Below are 25,679 nucleotides of genomic sequence, written 5' to 3' on the forward strand. Positions count from 1 at the left end.
TGAGAAGTGCGTGTTCATCTTGGATGCCCATTTCTGGATTTTGTTAAAGTTGCAATTTTCTCAAATGACTTTTTCCAATAATTATATAAAAAATTTAACCATCTAATATGCTATAAAATTATTTTATAACCATCTCAGGTTAAATTAAAAACTTTACAGTTAACAGCTTTAATTTATCATGGTAGCATTTTTTTTAATGGAATACAGTATGCTACCTATTGAAAACTAGAATGGGAATTAGAAATTGTTCCCAGAACAATTTGCAGAAGTTATTTCTCTTGTCTTTCCCCACTCTCCTCATCCATTGAAATGGCACAATTGTATAACTGAAAAGGAGTTAGGAGAGCTGGCTAACCCACTGCCTGGTTTTGAAAACCTGTATGAAGTTTCCTCATCTGGAAGATGAGAGACACGGAATAGGTGCAATATTACTTTATCTTCCGAACTTCTAAGATTCTATAAGTTTCTATTTTGTGTCCTGTAAGTTACTTAGTTCTTGCTACTCTGCATTGTGCTATGTGTACTTTTTATTGACTCTTACAAAATTCCTGAAAAGATATAGTAGTATCCTTCTTTATAAGAAAGAAATTGAAGTTATCTGGGACTGATGGCATAAGCCTGTAATCCCAACTGTCAGGGATGAGACAGCAAAATTGCAAATTTGAGCCCAGTTTGAGCAGTTTAGCCACAAAGTGAGATCTTATGTCAGACAGAGTAGGCAGGAGGGGTGCAGCTCAGTGCAAGCCTCTGGATTTAATCTCAAGGATAGTGTGTGTGACGTGGAGACCCTGAAGCTTAATAAGGATAATAATTTAAGCCAAGTCCCACAACTGGTGTCAGAACTTGGATGGGAGCCCAGTGTGCTTGAGGCATTTTTCACATCACTGTCACTTGTGCTGCCTCACAAGGGAAAGTCAGCTTTTGAATGGGAAGGAAGAGTTCTGAGACATCTGTAGAATTCACACACTTGAAAGTTGGATCACTGTTGTCTTAGTCTGTTTCTGATTGTAACAGTACCACTGAATGGGTACTTTATAAAGACAGAGACTTACATCTCACAAGTAGCTGGGAAATCTGTGATCACAGTGCCAGCATCTAGTGAGGGGCTTCTTGTTGCAGTATCAATTGTGGAAGATGCAAGAGAGGGCAGAGCTTGGCCTGCTGTCAGGAGCCCACCCTCCGTTAATGAGTGTGTAATACACTAAGTGTGACCCAGTCTCCTCATAGTTTCCCCCTCAGCGCTGTTGCATTGGGGTTTGTCTGACACATGAGCTTTAGGGAATATGCTCCAATCGTAGCAGTGTTACTGAACTGAAAAACTGTCAAGATGAACTCAGTACTTTTAGTGAAATAGCACTTTTGTCGTATATACTTAGACTTCAACTTTTTCCTTCAAACTGTGTGTGTGTAATTTCCATAGTTTCAGTTGTCAGATTTTCAGTGATAACATAAAGCCTAACAAACTCTGTTAGCAACATCCCCCACCCCCCATACTGGGGATTGAACTCAGGCCCTTTGCACTGAAATACATGTTGTAACCATGGTTACACAGTGCCTTTGAATAAGTAAGGCTGAGGGTAGAATTTCATCCTTTCCTGTGTTAGGTCTCTTATTAATGCCTGTACTTACTGTAGAGTTCTGCATCCAGTCCTTAAGCTCTTTGCCCTGAGGCCACTTCTGTCACTCTGTCCTTCCTTCCCATTATTGTTGAAATTTTTTGGTGAGGTAGATCTTTTGTTGTTTCTTCTTTGGAAAATGCAGAGAAAAAAGAACCTAAGGACCAAGAGGGACTTGAGGGCCATCCATGCATTTCTGTGTATCATAATTTTATCACATAGCACTTCTGAATCCTCTTTTGGTTCCATGTGATTACATTATTTAAATTTAAATTTAAATTTACATTACCACAGATACTCAGGAGGTGGGTGATTTTTATTTGCCTTAACAGAGTATAGATTCTCTTAAGTTAACTGACTAGCCTGTATAGCTGTTGGCTGATAATTGGTGAGGTCAGGATATAAATGAGAGACTTAACTTTATAAATTGTAAAGCTTTGAGGAGTCCCTGAAAGAAAAAGTTAGGATAGTCTTTCTGTTCTGTTCTGTTCTGTTCTGTTCTGTTCTGTTCTGTTCTGTTCTGTTCTGTTTTGTTTTGTTTTTGAGGTACTGGGGATTGAACTCAGGACCTTGCATTTGCCAGGCAAGCACTTATTCTTCTTAGCTGTCTCCTGGCCCCTTTTTTTCTTTTTTGAGAAATGAAAGGTTTTTTTTTTTTTTTTTTTTTTTTTTTTAATGTGACCATGTCAGTGTCTACTTTGAATATAGAAACATAGAAATGTGTGACTCAGGGTAAGATAGTTATTGTAACATAATGGCAGGCTCAACATAGTAGAAGCTTATTTCTGTTCTCATGAAGTGCAGAGTGGGTAATTGGTAGGTGGCTTTCCTTTAAGTGCCTACTCAGGGAGCCACCCTCCTGTTCCTGGCTCTGCTGTCTTCTCAGCATGGCTCCTGAGGCCACACTGTTCGTGTATGTCAAGCCACAGAAAAAGACTCTGGAGGGCCCCCTGGGAGGCTGCTGAGCCAGGCTTGGAAGTGCTGCCCGTCATGTCCACTCTGATTCCTTTAGCTGGAACTCATACGATTATACGGACTAGACAGTAAAGCCTAACTCAATGTCCAGGGAAAACAGAAGGGCCTGGAGAAATTCTCTCTTTGTTTTTCCAAAACTAGTTTTACTGGGTTCAGGTACAGGAGTTGTATTGAGGAGCAGATGTCTGAATTGTCCTCTGTCTTCTGGCCAGTGTGCTAAGTGGTTTACCCCATATACTTGGAGGAGTGCTACGAAACGGAATCGCACATTTCAATTAATTTCTTCTTAAGGCTGCTCCCAGTCCTCCTCCTACATACATTCTGCCCCCTCAGACTTAAGGTCAGGAGTAAGGGTTAATTCGTGTGTCATGTTTTGTTCTGTTTTGTGATACTGGGTATTAACGGAGTGCACTACCACACTCAGTCTCAGCATGCCCCAAGGGGCGGGGCCGGCACAGCACACGGGATTGAACCCCGGCTGCTGCGCATTTTAGTATGTCTTTGATGGTGAACATAACCTATTGCTCCCTTTTAAAGATAGACTGAATTGGCTACAGTCCTGGTTACAGCATAGAAAAGTAATGTTAATATAACTCCCAATTCAGAGAATGTATTTATAGTTGGTTTGTAGTATTCCTAATAATTCAACATTTTGAAACATTATAGCAAGTTCTTGAAGAATTATGTGTTAACTACGAAGAGATATTAGTCACTAAATCTTTTGATGTTTATTTTAGTTCATTAGAACTCTAATAATCATAATTTGTTTTTATGAATTTTAGATTTTAAAATAAAGAATGTTCCTAAGCATTCTACATTAAAAATGTGGATGTTCTTTAGAACTAGCATATGACTCATAAAGCTTCCTATCTTTTTGATATTTTTTTTCTTCACTGTTGAGCCCTTGTCCTGAGCCAGGTAGTATCTTAGTGCCTTTGGCTTTGTAGTGTGTGGAACCGTGATACTACTGAGACACCTTACTGAATAAGAAGTCCAGAAACTTAACAGTACTTTGCTTCGTACCATGTAGTGAGTCTGAGCAGAGGTACTGAAGTTGGAATGAGTTTGGTCAGAGGGTAGATGATGGTGAAAGAAGGGGAGCAAGGACCAGATCTTGGGGTTATTTCTTTGAGCAAAAGTGTTTGATACATGAATGCTTTTAAATTCTTAATGTAATAATTTGTGTATCTACATCTTGTCATAAAATGTCCAAAGTATTTTCACATTTGTATAAAGGTGAAAGCATAAGATTGGAGAGTATAGGGAGTAAACACTTACTGTTTCACTGCACAGTGAGAAGCTAGCATCTTTCATTTTACATACATAATACCTTTCAAAAATTAGTATTTGATAATCTTCTATATAATAATGTATACTTGGATTCTTTTAGCATCATAATGAGTAATATATTTAACCAGCTTCCTATGGCTGTGTATTTGCTGTGCAGTTTTTGTGTGTATCTTTGTACATTTATGTAGGAATGTATCTTAGGATAAGTTGTTAGCATGCAATGTGTTTGTTTTAAATTTTGATAGTACATACATTACTTTGCTATTGCAATTTCTGTATTCCTACTAGTAAAAATACTTGCTGCCCCGTAGGCATTTCAATGCATTATTTATCAGTTTTTAGCTGTTCACTTATAACTTGTCTTGATAATTTCTAAAAAGTTTTTACATATCAGGTAAATCTTTTATTTTTAGCATATTTTTAGAATTAAAAAAGAAATAATTATGTGGTTTTTGTTTTTAGGTCTTTCAATATTAACAGGGTTGCAACTCAGGCTGTAGAAGATGTTTTAAATATTGGTGAGTACCAAAATAACTATTATATGCTGTAACATGATATTATATAATGTATATATGTTGTTATATATTAGCTATTATATAAAATATTTAATGACACATTTGCCATTCCTTTTTCAACAGCAAAACGACAAGGAAATTTAAATCTTCCATTGAACAAAGAATTGGTAGAAAAAGGTCAGTAACAAATGATATTAATCATTAACTGTTTAATTTAGTTTTGTATAAATTTTGCAAGTGGTAGTGTCGTTGTCTAATTAACAAAGTACTTTTTTAGAATCAAGCATGTGTTTAATAAAATAACCTTTAAATGTAACTCAATAGTGTGAAGATTAATGCTAGATTTATATTGTACATGAATTATAAAAAATTATGCCAAATCATCATACATAACCATAAGCACATCCTGGGGAGTAGGGAGGTGTAGAAAAGCCAGGGTCTTGGAAATAGAAAATGTGTATCTGAATTCCATGTACCACCACGCTGGTTACACCCTTACCCGTGGTTTTGCTTTTCATGGTTTCAGCTCCCTAAAAGATTCTGTTCTTTCCATTTGAGACCAAAAAGATTATTTTACTCATGTGTATTAGTATTAAATCTATATCAAAGAAAGCAACATTAGGCAATAGAGTATAATAATTAACTCAATTATGGAGTTTAACATAGACCATAATTGTAAAGACATGGTAGAGGTTTTTTAAAATTTTATTTTATGAAAAAATTTTAAAAATTTGTAGCAGAATAGTAATAGGCAATACACTGTGTACCATTACTTTCAAAATAGCCAGAAGAGCACAAGACATAGACAAAAAGATTCTTTTTTTTTTTTTTTTTTAAATGTATTTAGTATACGGTCTCACTACACAGCTCAGACTCGTAGTGATCCTCCTGTTTTCAGCCTCCACAGCACTGGAATACAGGCGTGCGCCACCATGCCTGGACTTGGTGGTTGCCTCCGCATGCCCAGGGGATTGAACCCCCATTGTTGTGCTTGCCTAGGCAGGCACTTAGTCCGCTGAGTTATCTCACTGGCCCTTAGATAAAAAGATTCTATTACAAAGAAGAAATAAAGATAATAGCCCAAAACTTTCTCTTAATTGAACTAAGGAAACTAGTCATAAAAATTTAAGGCGAAGTATATTCTGATTAACCTTGAGCTGATCACTCTAATGTATATGTGAATCAAATTACCACATTGTAACTTATAATTATGTGCGACTATGTGGTAATCAAAAATACAAACCTGAAAATTAGATAGATAGAAAAATGGATGGACATACACTTACATATGGGCAAATACATATCCTAGAGACTGAGGTATGTCAGAACCAAATGTGGTTTTTCAGCTTCATGATAGTGCATGATATGCATTCAGTAGAAACTATGCTTTGAATTTTGAGGCTTGTTTCCTGAGCTGGTAATAGACCTTATTGTGCTGTACAATGATCCTGTCTGGTGGCAGTGAACAGTACATACTGTAATGTTCTGTGAAACTGATGTCTCATAAGTGAAGTATATTTTCAACCTACAACATTTTTAGGTAATGGGTTTGTGGAGATGAAAATTGTAAGTTGAGCACTAGTAATTCAAATGATACTTTCATCAATAAAGTAGATGATCTGATAGTCTTACAAGTTTTTAAATATAATGACCAACTGAACTTTCTTTCAAGCCTAATTTCTTCGGTTTCATTTCTTTCCCTTCCTACTTCCTCTTTCTTCTCCCCCCCTTCCCGCCCTCCCCTTCTTTTGAGGCACCATGTTCTCCTCAGAGTAAGCTAGGTTGGTCCCAGACTTGAAGGTTCCAGTGATTCTTCTGCCTCAGAATTCTGTGTAGCTGAGTTCACAAGGGCATTTCACCACACCTGACTTATATTGTGTTCTGCGTGTGCCTCTTGGTTTGAGAAGAGGCAGGTCCCAAAGATTTCTAAAAATATCTTGAGTCTTGACAGTTTCATCCTTGCCTAATATTGTTTGAGACTTATATGGAGACTGTTAACTTAACAAAACTGTATGGCATAGTATTCTGGAAAGAATTAGCAGGGAAATATGTTCTAATTTTAATACTTTTGTGTTATATTATACTTATTTCCACTGCATTGTGGATGCTGCATGTTTTGTGGGTCATTTGTAGAAGCTAATAGTCATTTCTAGGGCTTTTTGCTTTTTTTTTTTTGATGAAGTATGTGTTGAATTCCAAACGAATTCCTTAGACTTTTAAGCTAGGGACAGCACCTATTGTTTTGCACTTCTCAAAAATGACCATCCTCTATTGAATATGCTAATACTTTTTCTTCATAGTAACAAATGAATATAATGAATCACTGCTGTACAGTCCAGAAGAACCAAAAATACTTTTCAGTATCCGAGAACCAATAGCAAACCGAGTTTTCTCCAGCAGCCGCCAGCGTTGTTTCTCCTCCAAGTAAGCATTCTTGGCCTGACTTCAATTTATGTCCTTTGCATTCATTATACAACCACTTTTTTAAGAGTGCTAATTTGATTATATTTTATGTGGTAGGAAAAATTCTGTGTGTCTTAGTTACTTTTCTCTTGTTACTGGGACAAATACCTGACACTTAAAATGAAGGAAGGAAAGGTTTATTTAGCTCACAGATACTGGAGGTTTCAGTCCACACTCAGCTGGCTCCGAGGCAGAGCAGCACATGGTAGAGAGCAACCTTTCATGGCTGCAGCAAAGAGCAAGAGCACTAGGGAGAGGTAGCAGCAGCTCAAGCAGCTAACTTCTCTTCCCACCTTACATTGTAATGCAAACTACCTGCCCCAGGGCAAGCGCAGCATCCATACCCACAGCAATCAATCACAAACTCCAGAAGCCACCCCAAGACTGCAAGAGGCTTTGGAGGGACACACAAACCTTAACACTATGAAACAAATGAATTATGTTATCCTGGCTAATATACATTCAAACTGTGAACTCAGAGAAACTAAAATATTAATGGAAAGAGGCAGTTACTTAATTGCTTGATTTTGATTTGTTGGCTTTTTTAAAATGTGTCAAGATGTAGTAAGGTCAAACTCATCATTTAAAAGAACTGATTTGAAAGAAAATTTTTTTAGTAAGCCGTGAAATAGAAGCAAGGTAAATATTTGTATAAAATCTAAGTCAGAGTAAGATTAATTTTTGTTAGCGTTTTCCTAAATTTGAATTCCCCATCTGTTACATTTGCTTTTTTTTTTGAGGGTGATGATATTCCCAAGAGAATGTAATTTATTTTATAAAATTTGGCCTAATTTTTCAAACAAGAAAATATAGTTATGAGAAAATGTTATCTCACAGGAAACAAAGGCCAGTTTAATTATAAAATACCACCTTTAGTATATATATTAGTATGTATTTGATTTGTTTCCAGGTAAGATGTAACAGAGAAACCTGTGTTCATTTTTACATACTCATTTGAGAGTTCATTTTGTTTAAATCTGCATTCAGTTTGGGTAAGACTAGAAAGATTCCTTCAAAGATACGTACTTTCTGCTTGAATTTTTGGTAATAGTTTTGTACTTTAGCCACTGAAAAAGTTTCTTAAACATGTCCTACAAAGTACTTGACCAGCAAAAGATCAATCATTTGAATCATGTTAGGATTGAAAACTTGCAGTAGTAAAATATAAAAAGGCATACTACAGAGAGAAAGATGTCTGCCAGACCTTTATGCAGCATGGGTTCACAGCTGAATATCTAGTGCAGGCGGAGTATCCCTAATCTGGAAATCTGAAATTGTAAGTTTTTGATATCCAAAACTTTGTGAAATAGCAATGATGCTACAAGTAGCAAATTCCACACCTGGCATCCCGTGTTAGGTCACAGTCACAATGTAGGTACACTAGGAGTATTATAAAAATTATATTCAGGTTATTTATACAACGTGCATATGAATCTTAGGTGCATTTGTGTTTAGTTTGTCCATTCCCCGACATCTCTCATTATTTGTATGTAAATAGTCTAAAATCTGAAAAACAATCTGAAATCCCACACATTTATGGTGCCAAGCATTTCAGAAAAGGGCTTCTCAACTTGGAAACAAAAATTCCTGTGAATCATTAACCAGTCCAACAGAAGAATGGCCTTGTCACAGGATTTTCACAAAAGGGGGATATCCAGTAAGCATATGTAAAGGTACTTGAGCTTAAATTCCTCTGGGAAATGGAAAAGAACAGTGTGGAAGAAGACACGATACACATACGGGAAGGGCTAAAATACCACTCACATGAAGTTCAAGAACAGACAAAGATGTTACACTAAAGTGATGGCAGGTAGTGCTAGGGAAGGGGAGGGCGCAGGGGTAAGCAGAAGGGAGAGGGCAGTGAGTCCTGGTTTGGATAATGTGTGTTCATTAATAATTCGTGTCCATTAATAATCTGTGCCTCTTCCATATATGTTTTCCTTTATGTAAGAGCTTTGCATGATTAATGCTTGCTCAAGTCTTAAAGTATTCAGCCATATGAAAACAACCTTTGAATTTTATCATTTCTGAACCTGTTCACTGAAATATTTGAGTGAATGGTTCTGTTTTGAACACGTACAAGTGAGACTGTGACAATGTTCCATATTGTTAAGCAGCATGAATTTTTTGTTATTTGGCTTTTGAAATTAAGGCCAAATAATTTTCTAGCTCAGATGAAAATTCAGGGGCTGGGGAGATGGCTCAGTGGAATAAGCGCTTCCCTGGCAAGTGTAAGGGCCTGAGTTCAATCCCCAGTTCCGCCAAAAAAAAAAAAAAAAAAAAGAAAATTCAGTTGCTATGTTGTTAAGATTGAGAAAACTTAATATTTAATGAAATATCTTTCTGCCTAGGGTTTGTGTTCGTTCTCGTTGTTGGGACGCTTGCATGGTTGTGGATGGAGGAACTTCTTTTGAATTTAATGATGGGGCTATTGCTTCAATGATGATTAATAAAGAAGATGAGCTTCGAACTGTGCTTCTAGAACAGTAAAGGATTTCCTCAGAGGACAAGTTTCAATTACTGAAAAAATATTTTTATTGCAGAAACGGATTACCAGCCATAAAGCTGCTTCGTTTTTTTTTTTTTTTTTGGCCATTATTGAGACTAGTTGACTTGGGCTCAAAGCTGACAGAGAAAATGAAATTGCTATTATTCTTCTGTTGGGTTCTCACAGAGAAAAGATGATGATGGTAGGAAGAAGTAGATGGACTAAACGGATTAGAATTGATACCAGTGAATTTTTTTTTATTATTATTTACAATTGGTAACCAAACGTGTGTATCTTTTTAATTTAGAAACAGGTTTAAATAAAGGATTAAATATTTAGGATTTGCAATATTAACTGTACAGGTGGTTTTTTCCTTCCTTTTTTTTTCTTTGTGCAGTTGGTCACATTATAATTTCAGTGCTTATTTTCATAGCACCTGAAAGTAAAAATTTTTAAAAATTTTGATAGAGAATTTTGATAAATCCTGACATTGACCTAATTGAAGTAGGTTAAATGTGGTTTTTATATGTGCTTAAGAATTTTCTAATCTCAAAACATGATGTGATATTTATTGATTTAAAAATTTCAGTAATTTTTGAAATTATTTGTAGATGAATATTTTCATTTTTCTTTATCAACTTCAATAATGCCAGGTAAAACACCTCTGTTGGGAAAAAGTCATGATGCCATTTCAGATATACTGAGACAGTTCGTTCAGACAATCTTTCTAAAAAGATGATTGAGTCCAGTAGGTCTCTCTTGTCTTTAAAGGCCTCTTAACATGGATTCAGGGACTAGAAGGAATGAGTTGATATGACATGGTTTCTTAGGAATTTGCAAAAATCTTTAAAAAGTATTTTTATGAAGTGGAATATTGTCATACAGAGAATGAATTCTCTTAATATGTAAAATAGTAATTTTGGAATTGCTTTATTCAGTATTATGGGTTTCAGTTATCTAAATATTTCAAATTTTACATAATAACTTTGTGGGATAAAATTTGATGGCTTTTCTTTCTTCCCCATTATAAGAATTTCTTTAGTCTTAGAATAAATTTTTATTCTTGGATCTACTTATAATAACCCTGTAATTTTTAACAAAAATTGTATTGCTGAATAATGAAATGCATTTATCCCAAGTTTTTTCACTTGCTGGTGAAATTTTTGTTGTCACTTAAAAATACTTATTAAATGCCTGCTCCGTGCCATGTATTACCAGGTGCTGGATACATGCTGATGAATAAAACATGCTGTCACTAGACATTTAGACTAGCAAGCTCAGAAGTCAATCCTTTGGAAGCTAGAATGTATAGTCCAATTGAGTGCTTAGTTTTGCTACCAGTGTTTAACATGTTTCTCTTAACAAAACAATTTAAAACTAAATGTTAAGGTAAAAAGTTAATTTAGATTTTGCTGTATACCTCTAAAAATCTGTTATTCTTTTCTTAATGAGTAATCTGCATAAACTCAGAGCAAGTAATTTACATGATGCATCAGATGGAGATTTTAAAAATAATGTTTTGCTTCGGATATAAATTCCACATGGATTTAAAATGAAATATGTAAGATACTACTTTGTAAAGACGTTAAAATTCCAGAATCTCCCTTAGCAGGTTTAAAAATATCTTGAGAAAAAATGTCAACTTAAAAATATCTCAAGGCTTTTGACTGGAATATTGTCAGATTGCCCACAAGCTAACATAAATCTGCTAATATGTAACATATTAATAGGTAACCTGCGTGTGAAATTACTCATATGCCATATTTTGAAAGTTCCTAATATGCTCCACTTGCTATATGACTTCTGCTTTGTGGTGGGAATTTATTGGTGAGAAATGAGAAAGGATGTTAGAATAGTCAAAATTTTTTCTGAATGAGTTAATCTTTTCATGGTCACTATATGTGAATAAAATGAAACCATTATTACCCCTTTTTTACTTCATTTCTCGTTTCCTTAACTCTCATTGGGTCATTATTTGGAAACTTAAATTTTCCTGAAAATACTGTTAAGAAAAGACATTTTACTCACTATTGTATATTACTGTGTGCCCTGAAGACTTCTTTGTGATATGTGACATAGACTGATGATCAGTTATTAAATTGAAATGCTTACCAGGAAAGTATAGCTGCTTCAGTTGTCACATACATTTGATGTTCCATTTAAATATGAGGGCCCCAGTATGCTGAATCATACTATTAAGTTTTAGTAAATGTATGGCTTCGTGTATAAAAATTTACAGATTTCACTTTTTAAATAAGCAGAACAGAGCCAATTAATACAAATATTTTGTAAAATATTCACTTGTGTTAAAAAGGTACTAAAGAGGAATTTAAGGATTTATTACCAGATGTTCAGCTGTGAAAATAGCAATGTAGAAGTTAAACCACTAAAATTTCATTCCATTACGTCAGTGTGTATATCCTGATACTTAAGATAGCATCTATACCAAGACAGTTGTACAAAAGATACTGTAACAACCAGATAACATAACAGCACGAGAAAATGTATATGTGGTGCTATAAGGATAAGAGTAAATGCACTATTGAACTAAAGAATACTTATTTTTTTAAATGTAATTTTTTTTTTTTTTTTTTTTTTTACTTTAAGCACATATATGCCAGGGATTGGCAGAATAAATCAGTGAGAAGGCTTGTTAAATTTTGTACAAGGAAGGTATAGTAAGTTAAGTCTTACACATTTTTGAGAAAATCACTAAAGGAGCTAAAGATAGGAAGTATTTTAAGTACTGAACACCCTAAATATTGATTTTTTTAAAATGTTGATTTTAATGTTCAAAACTAATACAGATATTTTGGCACTCATTTTGGGAAATAGAAAAATATCAGCATTTTAATTTTGAGATGCACTAGAATGTTAAGCGAAACATTAGCACAGGCTTCTAGATAGGACTTCGCCCTGCATCTTGGAGTTAGCCTCGTGGTGAAGAGACTTTGGACTTCGTGGGTGGGATACGTGATGAGGTCGGGAGGAGAAAAAGTGCCAGGTGCCCTTCTGGGAGGAGCGTGCACTGTAAGGCGAGTTTCCTTCTGCCGCCCACTCCTTCACAATGTTCTTGCTGTGGGCTGCGGTTCTAACACAACATGTTCCACAGGGTAGATCCTCTGTAAGTGTTGAACTGTAGTTGACCTCACCAAGACAGAAGGGACAGAAAGTACTGCACCTAGAATTCAGTTTTGCCTTAGGCTAAGAGTACCCTGCATATCTCTGGGACTTATGAATAGAGGAGAATGAAGAATTAAGGGTCCATAAGTGCTATCAGTTAAAAAAGACTGATGCATATTATTTTGAGACAGGGTCCGACTGAGGCAGGGCCTTCAGCTCACTAGCCCAGGATAGGCTTTTTGTGGCTGGCTCAGCCTATCCTGGGGGCAGGGCTGGAGTGGCATGTGGTGCTGGGGATTAAGCACTGGTCCATGCATGCTTGCCTAATCCGGCACTTTAGACCACTGAGCTTTGTTGACAGCCCCCCAGGATAGGCTCTTAACGCACAACAATCCTGCGTCAGCCTGTCGAGTGCTAAGATGACAGGTGTGGGCCACCCTGCCAGCTCCATGTTATATACCTTTTAATATGTCATATAACAAGTATCTCCAAGGGTGCAAAAATCACCTTTTGTCTAGATCTTGACAAGCCAGATCTAACCACCAGCTTATGAAAATTGGCAGATTAACCTGTTAAGCACCATGCCAGAGATAATACCAAAACATCTATAAATAAAGGGCAAATGGTAGTTTCATTGATGAACACACTGGAAGGAAAAAGGGGCGGTAAATGTTAAATTCTACAGCTATCACTGAAACGCAACATGTGAATCATGTTAAGAGCCTAGTCAAACCCATGTATGAAAACACTGGAGAGGTCTAAGGAATCTTCAATACTATGTGATACTTTTTTTTTTCTTGTATTTAGGATAGGGTCTACAGGGTGTTCAGGGTCTCACTACATAGATCAGACGCGTAGTGACTCCTGTTTACAGCCTCCCAAGTGATGGGATTACAAGAGTGTGCCTCGCGGTCTCTAAGCGCTGGGGGGGGGGTCGTGGGGGACACCACAGGCTACGATGGTGTGGCCCCGCGCCCACGTTCTGCCTGAGCAGGTCCTTTAGTCCTCTGAGCTATCAGGCCGGGCCACTGCCTGATATTCTTAAGACTTGGACTTAAATCAGAAGAATGAAGCCTTTTAAAAGTACAGAAGTCACACACTTAGCTATTACAGGTCTTAATATTGTTTTAAAATGATCTATGAGAAAGAAAAGTGTGTGTGTCAGGGAGAGGATGGTTGAGATTATGGTGAGATTAGACAGGAGTTAATGACTGCCAAAAATGGATGGCGTTCATCATAATCTTTACTTCAAATATTTGATATTTTCATCATCCACAAAAAGGCACAGGAGAAAAAGTAAAAGGATCACTGAAACTGGATGATATGCAACAGTCACTATGGCATTATTTGAATGGTTGGCTTCAAAAGGAACTGAACTCCTAAAAGGTGTCCAGGCATAAAAAAAAAACAAAAACAAAAACAAAATCGAATCACGAACTATGTAGCATAAACCAATTGAGCCTGTATGTAAATTTTTACTAGTTTGCTTTTATTGACAGTAATTCACTATCACATTAATCACTCAAATTCAAATGTTTTATAAATGCCATGACATCTGGAAGCACTTTAAAGACAAACAGCCAATATTTAGCACCTTTTAAACATGCATTATAAACCATCATTTGAATCTGACAATAAGCACATGAAGTAGATGTGTTGTTTAGGGCTGTTATATAGGGCTTTAGAGGCTACTGAGCCAAATGGCAGCCCCAACAACTGCTACATTTAATGATGTACTTAAAAGGAAAAAAGGGATACAACTTAGCTCAACTCATTCTTACAAAGATGTCTTTTATTTTAAAACAAGTCTATAAAAGTAGAAATCACATACAAAAATACAGATTATTTTTGTTGACATGTTGGAAAAATAGCTTATGGTTGGAACTGTGTTTGGAAATATAGGCACTATTTGTGAAGGCACCTGGAGATCGGAGTCCAGCTGGATCCTGTCACCAGCCCTTATCACTAATCTGTAAACAATAATTTCAAGTAGTATTTAGCACTTTCTAACTAAGAAAGTGAAGCATAATCATTTCCTGTATAACACTAGTCTTTCTTAGGTCTATGCAAATAAGGGCACTTCATTTATTACCATATTTTGACCTTTAAAATTTTAGACTTTAAAAAATAAAGTTAACCAACTATCAGTCTATTTAAATATAGAATGACCACAAATTGCATTTTTTTTCATTAATTTACGTAAGATAATTAACAGGAAATACAAAAGCGACAATTTTATCAAATGTATTCAATACGACTTGTGAGTGAAACTTGGAACAGAATGTAAACAATGCTGCCGAGTGCATGCTCGGGGTAAACTTAAGTGGTTAGTAGAAAAGATGGGTTTTTGATTTTCTGTTGCATTGTGAAAATAGGTCATCAACTTAACACTAGGTTTATTTATTTTTGGGTGATTTTTTAAAAACCATTTAATCTTATACTTCAGTGTCCTAGGTTTTTACAGAAAATCGCTGGTGCCATCAAAAGTCTCAGTGACTCTGAACTCTTCTATAGGATGGAGGCGTGAGGAGTGCGCAGCTGCACCGCAGGAACACCTGCTGCTTGTCATTTCTGATTTAAAGGAACGAGCTGTTCATAGGTCCAGTGACCTTACAAAGTGGGTAGTTTCAAACAATTATGTGGAGATACCATTAAAAAAGACAATTTAAAATACTTGATTCCAGAGTAATATAAAAAATAACCCCAGCACTAAAGGAAAACAGGCAGTATCAGCTCAGAATTCTTCATCCAACTTTTCAACAAGACTGATTACAGTAATATTCTTCCTAAGAGCAAGCAAGTTTTAAAAGCTAAACAACTCATAACATAATTTGATTATAAAGTTAGAAAACCACATTTCTTTACCTAATTCAAGATTCTGAGAACACAGTACATTAATGAACAGTAAAAGATTCTTCAGATTAACCTGGCATAGAAAATTGCCTCCTGAGCTTTCAAATCCTATGCCAATTTTAAACCTCTGAGCACCTTTAAATTTGCTTCTTTTTACTGAGGCATTGTGATGAGTTACATTAGGTTTTCTGATAAACTAATTTTAAATGAACTAATTTTAAACTGAAATGCATTAACCCCCAGATTCAGATGCTATTCTGTGACTCTGTTGAGCTCACAGTACAAACATAGTTTCTTTAAGCCATGTCTTATAAAACAATACTGGAAAATTAAATGCATAAAAGTTACACATAGGCTGTGACAACTATTAGCCTGTGGTCACTTTTTAAGCTTGATTCAAAATAGATTTAATCAACAGGGCACTTAAAAGGTGGTTCAAATTCTGATCTTTAAAAAGTTACCTGGAAATTATAGGTTCATACTCCTAAAATCTCCGAAGGCTCTTAAGGGCCCAGCATTGAAAGAAGTTTTAAAGTCATTTTTAAAAAGAAATACTTCATAGTTTTCTCTTTCAAACACTTCCCTGAAATACTTGCAGGATGAAGGCTAAAGAAAAATCAGTGATAAAACTAGCCGAATGTCCAGCAGTTGGGCTTCCTCCATTTCCCCCTTTCCTGCAGTAAGTATTTCATAGACAGCTGGGCTTTTGCATGGTCAGGCGGCATTTGATGCCCCACATCTCCTGGTTCTTTTTGTTGCCAACAGTTGGCCTGGCAATCGTGGTGAAATAGGAGCAGTTGATCTGCAGATGAGGAAGAGCTTCCCTTAATAGTTGAAGGGTACCATCAGGCACGATTCCAAAAACTTGTAGTGTTTTTAGTGTAGGGATTTCTCCAAGTTCACTGGAAAGGAAGAAAGAGCTTTTCAGAGGAGAGGTACCTATGAAAACTGACTCGAGATACATAACCTAATTGTTAGAATTTGTATTACAGTCTACAAAATGCAATCTAAAAACGTAATCTGCAAGAAATGACTTGAAGGAGTAGAAGTGAACCAAGCTGGGAAGTGCAGGCCTTGCAGCTTGACCCAGGTGGCCTAAGGAAACACATGTGTTTTGTCGAATGAGACCCTTATGACTGTACTGTTCTCTGAGGTTGAAGAATAAAATCCAGTTATATTTGTTTCTCCATTTCTAGTTTACACAGTGATCTAAAAGGGATTCCTGTGCTGTGAGCTAGCAAGTTAGTGACTGTGGAAATAAAAAGTTTTACTGTTTCATCAACTGCAACTACCACAAGTTACAGAAATTTAAGGAGTGGATATAACTTTAGTTGAAGTAGGCTCCGCCTCTAAAAAGGACCTATCAGCAGGGGTGATGACTTCTTAAGTCATAGTTCACAACCCACAGTCCATGTGAGTGAAGAGCCACACCAGCTCTTTAAGATATTGTAGACAGTTACATAGTTGGGACAGATGGGGAAAAGGGGTGCTAACACATCCCTTTATGTGTAGGAGGCAGCAACTCTTTACCTCTGACATTACCATTTTTTCATATCAGAGGCAGGATAGTCCTTAGGTATTTCACAAAAGACAAGCTTATTTACCCAAAGCAAATACTGTTTGGTTTACATAGTGATTTTTTTAAAACACAGATCTATGTGCCTAGAGATTCACTTGTCTCTGATCTGTATTCGCCCCAGGTTGGGAAACAGTACAAAGTTTCAGGAAAAGGAACATTTACTTTGGAATTTCAAAGGACTCCCACTGTAGAATAATGGGCACATCAATGACCTAGTATTAGAAGCATCCTTTATTTTACATTGTCATCATTAGTCAGACTTGTGTTATTACGCTGTCACTTGTCCTCTGCTCTTCGCTCCAGCCCATTCTATACACCAATGTTTGAGGCATCCTCCTAAAGCACTGCTCAGAGTACAGCACTCACCTGCTTGGGAACCACCGAGTTCTGTGTTATAGAACAAAGCCTCATAGGCCTTAAGACCAATCAGATGAACTTGTTCTTCTAGTTTTCCCCTTACCCTTCTAAATGTATTTGTTCTATATTCTGCAAAATGTCTTAAGCACTAAATGTGTAATGTATGTTAATGGAATAAAAGATGAAGGGGAATTTAGAAATAGAGATATTAAGTAAAATAAGTATACTTGTTCAAAAGAAAAATCACGTAGAACAGCCTGCTAATCTCAAAGTAAATTCTGCTCTGTAACAACAAAATCTAAAAGGTCCCAATCCGTAGATGTTTATACTTGTCACTACTGAAGATGACAGCATCCTAATATATGAGTCTTTGCAAAACCTGTGACAATTCTGGTTCTGGGATATCCAAGGCAGATAAACTGAGTCATTCTGCAGTGGATAATATTTAAAGCAAGAAACAGTAGGTGGTAGTAAGAAAAAGAGGAAGGATGGCAGATGGCAGAAAAGGAAATGTTCATACAGGAAGAACTTTAGGTACGCAAGGAAATCACAGTACACTCGAGTTGTATGGGAAGGGACACACGTAAGACGGGCTACCAGTCAAAGAACGGAAGTCTTTAAAATTTTAAGAAAAAAACAAAAGACTGCCTCCTGTTTTGTTTATTATCATAAAAACAAATTTGTAAGACTCTCTTTGACATTACAGTAGAAGAGAAGGAAACCAAACAAAGGAACAGTAAATAGAAATGAAGCATGTAAGTCATTCTAATATGATGCTTTGATACGTGTTCAATTTAGTAAACTCACAGGTTTATTTCTTATCTCCTCTTTATTCCTTTGCATAAAATGTGAAATGCCGCCACTACAAATTCTCTTAACAGAAATTTATGCCTCCTAATCTTAGATCAGCAAACTCTCTAGCTTGGGTTTCTCACTTGAATAAGAAATAGGAATATAACAAAGCTTCTACATAAAATATAGGATCAATTAAGGATAAGGAAAGAAATATAATGGGATACTTTGGGGGGTCTAGTTATATAATTATAAAAGATTATTATTACAGAACACTTCAAATTGAATCTGCCAATTTCAGAAATAAGAAAAAAGTAGCCTTCACTTCTTTAGCTTGGATGACCATCTCTCTTGAAATGAGACACCCTGAACTTTTTTTTTTTTTGGTGCGGGGTCTCACTATGCAGTGGACGTAGTGATCCTGCTGTTTCCAGCCTCCCTAGTGCTGGGATTACAGGCATGTGCCACCATGCCTGGACTCCATCGCCAGCTCGGTGCAGCATGTGGTACCAGGGATCAAACCCTGGAACTTTTATTATGAATTTCAAGTACAACATCTGCCAGAATGATTGAATTACAGCAGAAGGCATTTTACTTTAGGAAATTCCAGGAAAGGGTACCAACAAGCTTATCTTAAAGGATGTAGAGTATAAATCATACTATGTTTGTGGTACATAAAGAAACATTCTTTTACTTTAATTGCAGTTGCCTTGTTTGTTTTTGGTCTCTTTTTTTAATATTACTGGTTTTTTTTTTTGATTGAATTGTTTTTTAGGGTAGGTTTATTTTTTGTTTTTGGTGCCAAGGACTGAAACTCAGGGCTTCCAGCTTGGTAGGCAAGCATTCTACTGCTGAGCCAAATCCCCAGCCCCTCTTTTACTCTAAGATTAAAGAATATCTTTTTCTTTTCCTCAATATGTATTGCTGTTGACCTAGACTACACTTAAGTCATTGAAACCCTGTCTTTTTCCAAGATTAGATTTAGACAAAGAAGTAATAATCAAAGTTCAGGGGGACAACCCGCTCGGGCCCCCCACCTGTCCCTCTCTCGGACAGGAGCTTTCTTTCCTTCAATAAATATATTCTGCTCAAAAAAAAAAAAAAAAAAAAGCAAGTTCATACCTAGGTCTGTGACTTCAGGCCCAAGCTCTCAACTTCCTGCAAGGACGCAGGTTTTACTGTTATACCACTGGATATGAAGTATTAAAATGTGAGAGTTCAAAAATTTCCCCTCATCTCAGCTTAAGGGAAGGGACTTGGCTTATCGCCCACTTTGCTTCTTTCTTTCTGCATGAAGAAGAAAAAGCAAAACACTTGGATATATTCTCATTAGAAAAGAATTCTCAGTCAACAGACTGATTGAGATTTAAATGATCCCCAAAGTCATGTGTGTTTGTAAGGTGTCTGGATTGTGCAGGCGCGACGTGGACTTCATGGCGGACTTGCTGCTGGAAGGTGAGGCTGAGCTGAAAGAACATTCACTGGGGCATGACCTGGAAGCCTCCCTTCCTTCCTGGCTCCTCCCTTCACTCTGCTTCCCAACTGCCCGACCCTTTCACCACCCCTTCCTGCTTTGGAGTCAGCTAACTGGACTAAAGAGTGAGACAAAAGAAATGTTTCCTCCTTTAAGTTGTAAATGTCAGGCACTGTGTCTCAGCACTGGCAAAGTGATCGAGGGGACACAACCTTCCCAAAGAAACTGCCCAGGCAAAGCAGGAGCCTGATGGCAGAGACAGGAAACAGCAGATGACAGAGAAGTACTAGCGGATCCTATGAATTCCGATGCCAGAAAATAGGAATATTAGTAAGAGTTCCGTATATGTCAGTTTAGATCCCAACATTTGAGAGCCACACGAATAAACATGAGTATCCTATTTAGGCAGAGCTTCTCCAAATAGGGTATTAGCTCAGGCTGAGCTCTGAGTTGAAAATGATTAATTTAAACATGTATTTACCACATCCCCAATTCTGCTAGTTAACTTTGTATAGCTAAAGTATCTGCTTTATTCATTGTTGAAGCTAATTCATAAGACCCAATTCATTAACTTGGGAACTAAGTACATTCTTTTTTCAAAGCTTTCTTAGATGGCAGGCTGAACTTCAACTCCTGGCATTAAGATAGTGAGCTCAGTGAGTATCAGGTTCATTCCGGAATGCTGGCCATTAGGAGAGAGGGCATGTGACCAAGTGCAAAATACTGACCTCTTGTGGTTTCCCATGAAATTGCTACAGACCAACATGCAGAAGTAGCAAGACTCCAGGGCTCTTTGGGGTGAAATAAAGGAATCATCTTACAAAACAAAAGAGATGCTATTATTCTCAGGATGCCCTTCTTGGGCTAAGGATATAGCTAAGAGGCATAAGCACCTGTCTGGCAAGTGTATGGTCAAGAGTTTGATTCCTGGTATGGCAAAAACAAGGAAGGGGAGGGGAGGGGAGGGGAGGGGAAGATACCTTCTTAAAAATAAGGCCGGGTTAGACGTTTTTCCTTTGTATCCCTCGAATACTGTGGAAGTTGTTGAGCAGGTAAAATGAAACTCAGATGAACCCCGCAATTAGATACAGACTTCTGCATCTGTCCAGGAAAACCTGGAGCTAGCCTTTGGTTGGCCAGTAACACACCATGCTATCTGGGATACGCCCCTTCATTTTTGTGGGCCTTAATATTTCCTGTTCAGAGTGTATTTGACTCTTAGAGTATGCATCAGCTATGTGTCCTGATTCTTCACGTTTCTTGAGCAAACAGGACAAACATCACTAGATTACAGAACTTGTCCTGCAAGCCCAGATAAAGACTTTTTTGGATTCAACTACAGCTAATTTGCAAATCTGGAAAATAAAACTGTAATAATCATTCCCATTGGATTGCCTTCCTGATGATACACCGAGTGCCCCGAAAGCTATCTTGTACTCCTCCTGGAAGTGTTCCGCAGGTGTTAGCCTGGTGTGGCATTCTACTACTTTAAAAATATGCACAGCAAGATGATAAATACGGAGTGAGCAATCGGTTAACTTACTTTTTGCCAGACACTTTCAACAAAAAAACTGTTCTGTTTTTTCTCTCTTGCAGATCTTTCCTAACCAGTTTTTGATTAAGATTAATAAGATGTAAGATTAATAATGTACATACTCTCATTGTCTGCTACTAATAATACTGAATTTTAATATTAAGCGGCATGTCTTTTGGTCCCTGCCTTCTGCTAGCAATACAGGCAAAATATACTTACAGTAGCGTTTCAGGTATTATATCGTAGCACCGACTGAGTGATAAGTGTTGGAGGTAGTTGAGGTGGAAAAACTCTGGAAAGCAGTCATTCTTCAGCATGATACTATCACTGTAACAGAGCAGAAGAAAAGGTGCTCGGAACTACCCACCAGAATACTACTCCTCAGTCTCTCCAACTCAACATTAAGATGCTTTCACCATTTAATGAGCAATCAAGACTTTTCAACTTTTAAATCTAAAACAATTAAAAAATTACCTTAAGTCTAGATGGACAAGGTTGGGGCATCTTCTAACTAAGGTACAGAGATCTAGGAAAGACAAGCAGACATGATGGTCACTATTACATGAGGACTACGTGTGCCGTCACTATGATCCTTTAACACTGTGCACTATAATCAGGACTTTCAATCTGTTAAACACAATGTTGCTATCACAACTGGAAAAAAATATTTCCGTAACTCTAATATATCCTAATAAATTGCATACATCTTAAAAAGTTCTAAATGTAAATATTCAGGCAGTTATTTATTGAATCTTGGGATAGGTAAGGCATCTAACCCTAAAAATGCAATGAACGCTGAGAAGCTGCTACATAAAAGTCTGAAAAAGTCTACCATATTAAAACAGAACAATTACAAAATTATCAGAAAACTGATAATCATTTTCCATCTAGGTTAGCGCCAACAGTCTTATTATGTCAAGGAAAAAGATAATAGAAAAGACCTATTGAACATGAATGGATAATTTACAAAAGACAATAAAAATAGAGGGAGATATTAAGGGAAATCAGAAATACTGCTTTCCAGCTATCAAATGAAAAGAATTATATTCTAACACCCAAACAGGTGAGGTGTAGTAAAGTAGGTCCACCCACTGTACATCATAGTGGGTTATTTATTTTTATGTGCCGCCTGTGAGGCTAAATGTGATTTTCTTTTATAGCATATTGATTTTTTTAAAAAGTATTCAAAGCATTACACACTGAACCCTTTAGTTCAATAATTCCATTTATAGAAAAACACAGATGTGTATGAACATATCCACTGTAGCAACAGTTAGAAGTAGTCCATCTTCTAGTTCAGTTTGTTAATCTTCACTCATTCCGTGAATTACAATGCTAACAGCTGTCATTAAGCAGCTGTTCAGAGGTGGCTCAGCTTAGTGCTACTGCCTGCTCAGTATGCATGAGGTCCTAAATGTAGGAGACACCCTTTTACTGAAAACAAAACAACGTGAAATATATGCAGAGCACTATAATCTCAACTAATTCAAAATACACCCACACAAAATCACATTTACATACAGACTCACAGAAAGAAAAGGTCTGAAAGGAAATACACCAAAATATTGACTGCTGTTAGCAAAGATACTAGAAATTTTAAATAACTTTTCAGAGTTTGGAAGAAAGTTATCTAGACTAAGCAACTTTTAAGCCAAGTAATTTATTTTAAAAAAAACAAGAGGTTCTATAAATGAAGGACCATTTTGTAGTGAAAAAAAAATATATCTTCATATACAAAATAGGATAGATATACAGCTACTTTCTCTTAGTTCAGTGAGATTTGTACTATTAGTGTTTAGACAAGGTATCATGTCTGCATCCTGTACTCTGAATAACTACTACAAAGACAACAATGTGCAATGTATTAATTATTGTAACTGTCCTACTAACACGTTTTGAAACTGTCTCATTGGTATTTTTTTCTCAATGAAATAAACAAAACAAAACAACAACAACAACAAAAAAGCCCAAAACATTTCAGCTGGCTGCGGTGGCAGCAGTGCGTGCTTACAATCACAACACTTAGGAGGCCGAGGCAGGAGGGTCACTATGAGTTCAAGGCCAGCCTGCGCTATCTAACTGAAAAGTGATGCTGAACAACGCAGCAAGAAAAACCAAATGCGAAACAAAACAATTAAACAGAAGGAAACACCAACACCCCAAATTTTATTCAAGTTTGAATATGTAAATGCCCACCAGAAAGCAAGCAGTTGCATAAATTTCTGATTTAATATAATTGTTCCATGTCTAGCGGATGGAGTCTCCTGTGGCTGGTGACTGAGCACAGCTACTAAGAATGGGGTTTTCTGAAAAAATGTAACAAGCTATTCTAAAGTAGCATTCCACATGCTATGTCCCATTAAAAAAAAAACTTGTAAAAAGACTGACATGATGTTAAGAGTGGTGATTTGTTTTCCATTATTTAAAAAATATTTTGTGATCCCAGGAGATAGCTCGGTAGTCTAAGCGCCTGCCTGTCAAGCACAAGGACCCAGGTTTGATCCCTAGTCCTGCAATGCTGTGCTGACCCTACACCAAGCTGGCCACTGAAACCAGCCATGGTGGCGCACGCCTGTGATCCCAGTGCTGGGGAGGCTGAGAGGATCACTACGAGAATGAGTGGCGTAGCAGGCCCTGTACCAAATAAATACAAGATTAAAAAAAAAATTTTGTATGTTTTTGAGGATATATGCTACTATGATCAGTCTTAACATAGTGTATATAAAGGGAAAATAATGTGAATAGAAACACTGTAGGGAGGGGAGGGAAAGGAATCAAGACAAGGCTACAGCTTTTACAGGCTTTTAAAGAAAGTACTTCCTTTGATAAAAACAGGTATTGGGAATGGTAGCAGTCATACTTGAGTCCCTGCAAAGACAACAGACTTTCTTTTTATGTATTTAGGGCAGGATCTACAGGGTCTCACTACATAGACTGAACTAGTGATTCTCTTTTCAGCCTCCCAAGTGCTGGGATTACAGGCACATGCCACAACACCCAGTCCCAACTGCTGTCTCAGGGGGCCCCGTGGATGGGGCCGGCACGGTATGCTGGGGATCGAGCCCCAGCCCTTGTGCTCTGCCTAAGCAGGCACTTTAGTACGCTGAGCTATGTGGCTGGCCCCGAAGACAACAGACTTTAATCTCTGGCCACTCATGAAATTGTACTTACTATTTTCTCTAGCCTGGTATATCTTATTTATTAGAGAACACATCATGCCCAGGAGATGTAGTTTTCCAAATACTAAATAAATTTTGAGAAGTATTTGCAAAGGTTTGTGTCATATCTTTCAAAGCATAATAAAAACTTTATCAGTAAATACCCACAAATGAGCCCGTACCAACATCAAGACATGGAGATGTGTGTGGTACACAATACCAGGTTAGGTTTTGTGCATCCCACACTCAATATTAGCTCAGACACTGCAGTATGACACTGTTAAACAAAACAAGTCTTTCCATTTGCAACATTAATGTCTGCACATCAAGATTTTCTCAACATTATACACATAGACCAGAGCAGAGCCAAATGCTGAGGCTTACAATATTCCTACTTCAGATGCCTGTGTGCACTGGAATAACTCTGTCGCTCTTTTAGAGGAATCAAAAGTTCTATACATAGGGTTTATAACACGATTTTTTACTGTTAACACTTTGGAGTGTGTGTGTGTGTGTGTGTGTGTGTGTGTGTGAGAGAGAGAGAGAGAGAGAGAGAGAGAGAGAGAGAGACAGAGACAGAGACAGACAGAGACAGACAGAGATTCTGCTGCTCCATGACTTGTTCAGCCACATTCCTAGCTTCTACCCATTACGTCTCAGCACCACCCCTCTAATTGCAACAATCAAAAATGTCTCCCAACACTGGCAAATGTCACCTTGCAAGAAAACTATCTCCATTTGGCAACTACTGCTTAATATTAATCAAACACCCTGGTGTGCTGTGCTGACCCCAGCCCCGGGGCACGCTGAGATGGCAATAGAGACGAATGAGACCGGGGGTGGCAGCACGTGCCTATAATCTCAGCACTTGGGAGGCTGAAAACAGGAGAATCACTATGAGTCGCATCTACATAGTGAGGCCCTGCAGACCCTGTCCTAAGTACAAAAAAACCAAAAAACCCCCAAAACCCCAAATCATCCTTCTGTATCAAGAGGAGCCAATTACACAACACCCCTTGGTACCCAAACCCAAAGGTGCTCAACACCTACTGCAGCACTGCCTAGAGCTGGCACATACTCTATCTAGCACACCCTCCTGTGTACTTCAAATCATCTCTAGATTACTTATAACAATGAATACAATGTAAATGCTATGTAAATACTCACTACAAGGGATCGTTTGGGGAATAATGACAAGAACGAAAGTCCATACATATTCAGTTTTCTCTTCCAGAATACCTTTGATCCATTGTTGGCTGAATGCGTACATGTAGAATCCACAGTCTCAGAAGGCCAGCTGTTTTTCTTTTTTGTATGAGTTCTGACTAACAATTTAGTTGATTAAAACCTCTATCTACAAATAGTTTATAAAATTTTCACTGTCTGGTCCAGTCTAGACTGCAACCTTGACTCTAGGTCATTAACTGTCCACTTTTACTTAACTTTTCTGATCACCATTTCT

The 25,679-nt window shown here is 37.2% G+C and overlaps 2 protein-coding genes across 2 annotated transcripts in view; one reads left to right on the forward strand and one right to left on the reverse strand.

The window, feature by feature from the left end:
* Positions 1–11,288, forward strand: part of Nadk2 (NAD kinase 2, mitochondrial) — a 15,248-nt gene extending 3,960 nt beyond the window's left edge. The window contains exons 3-6 of the mRNA XM_023712011.1: positions 4,344–4,399; positions 4,520–4,573; positions 6,697–6,820; positions 9,211–11,288. Coding sequence (XP_023567779.1) covers positions 4,344–4,399; positions 4,520–4,573; positions 6,697–6,820; positions 9,211–9,349 — 373 coding nt within the window. The 3' untranslated portion in view covers positions 9,350–11,288. The remainder of the gene's footprint in view (positions 1–4,343; positions 4,400–4,519; positions 4,574–6,696; positions 6,821–9,210) is intronic.
* A 2,957-nt stretch (positions 11,289–14,245) lies between these two features.
* Positions 14,246–25,679, reverse strand: part of Skp2 (S-phase kinase associated protein 2) — a 30,259-nt gene continuing 18,825 nt past the window's right edge. The window contains 5 exon segments of the mRNA XM_012514278.2: positions 14,246–16,225; positions 21,279–21,386; positions 21,534–21,659; positions 23,338–23,381; positions 23,502–23,533. Coding sequence (XP_012369732.2) covers positions 16,012–16,225; positions 21,279–21,386; positions 21,534–21,659; positions 23,338–23,381; positions 23,502–23,533 — 524 coding nt within the window. The 3' untranslated portion in view covers positions 14,246–16,011.

Source organism: Octodon degus, unplaced genomic scaffold (genome assembly GCF_000260255.1).
Source record: "Octodon degus isolate 3935 unplaced genomic scaffold, OctDeg1.0 scaffold00002, whole genome shotgun sequence".
NCBI lineage: Eukaryota > Metazoa > Chordata > Mammalia > Rodentia > Octodontidae > Octodon > Octodon degus.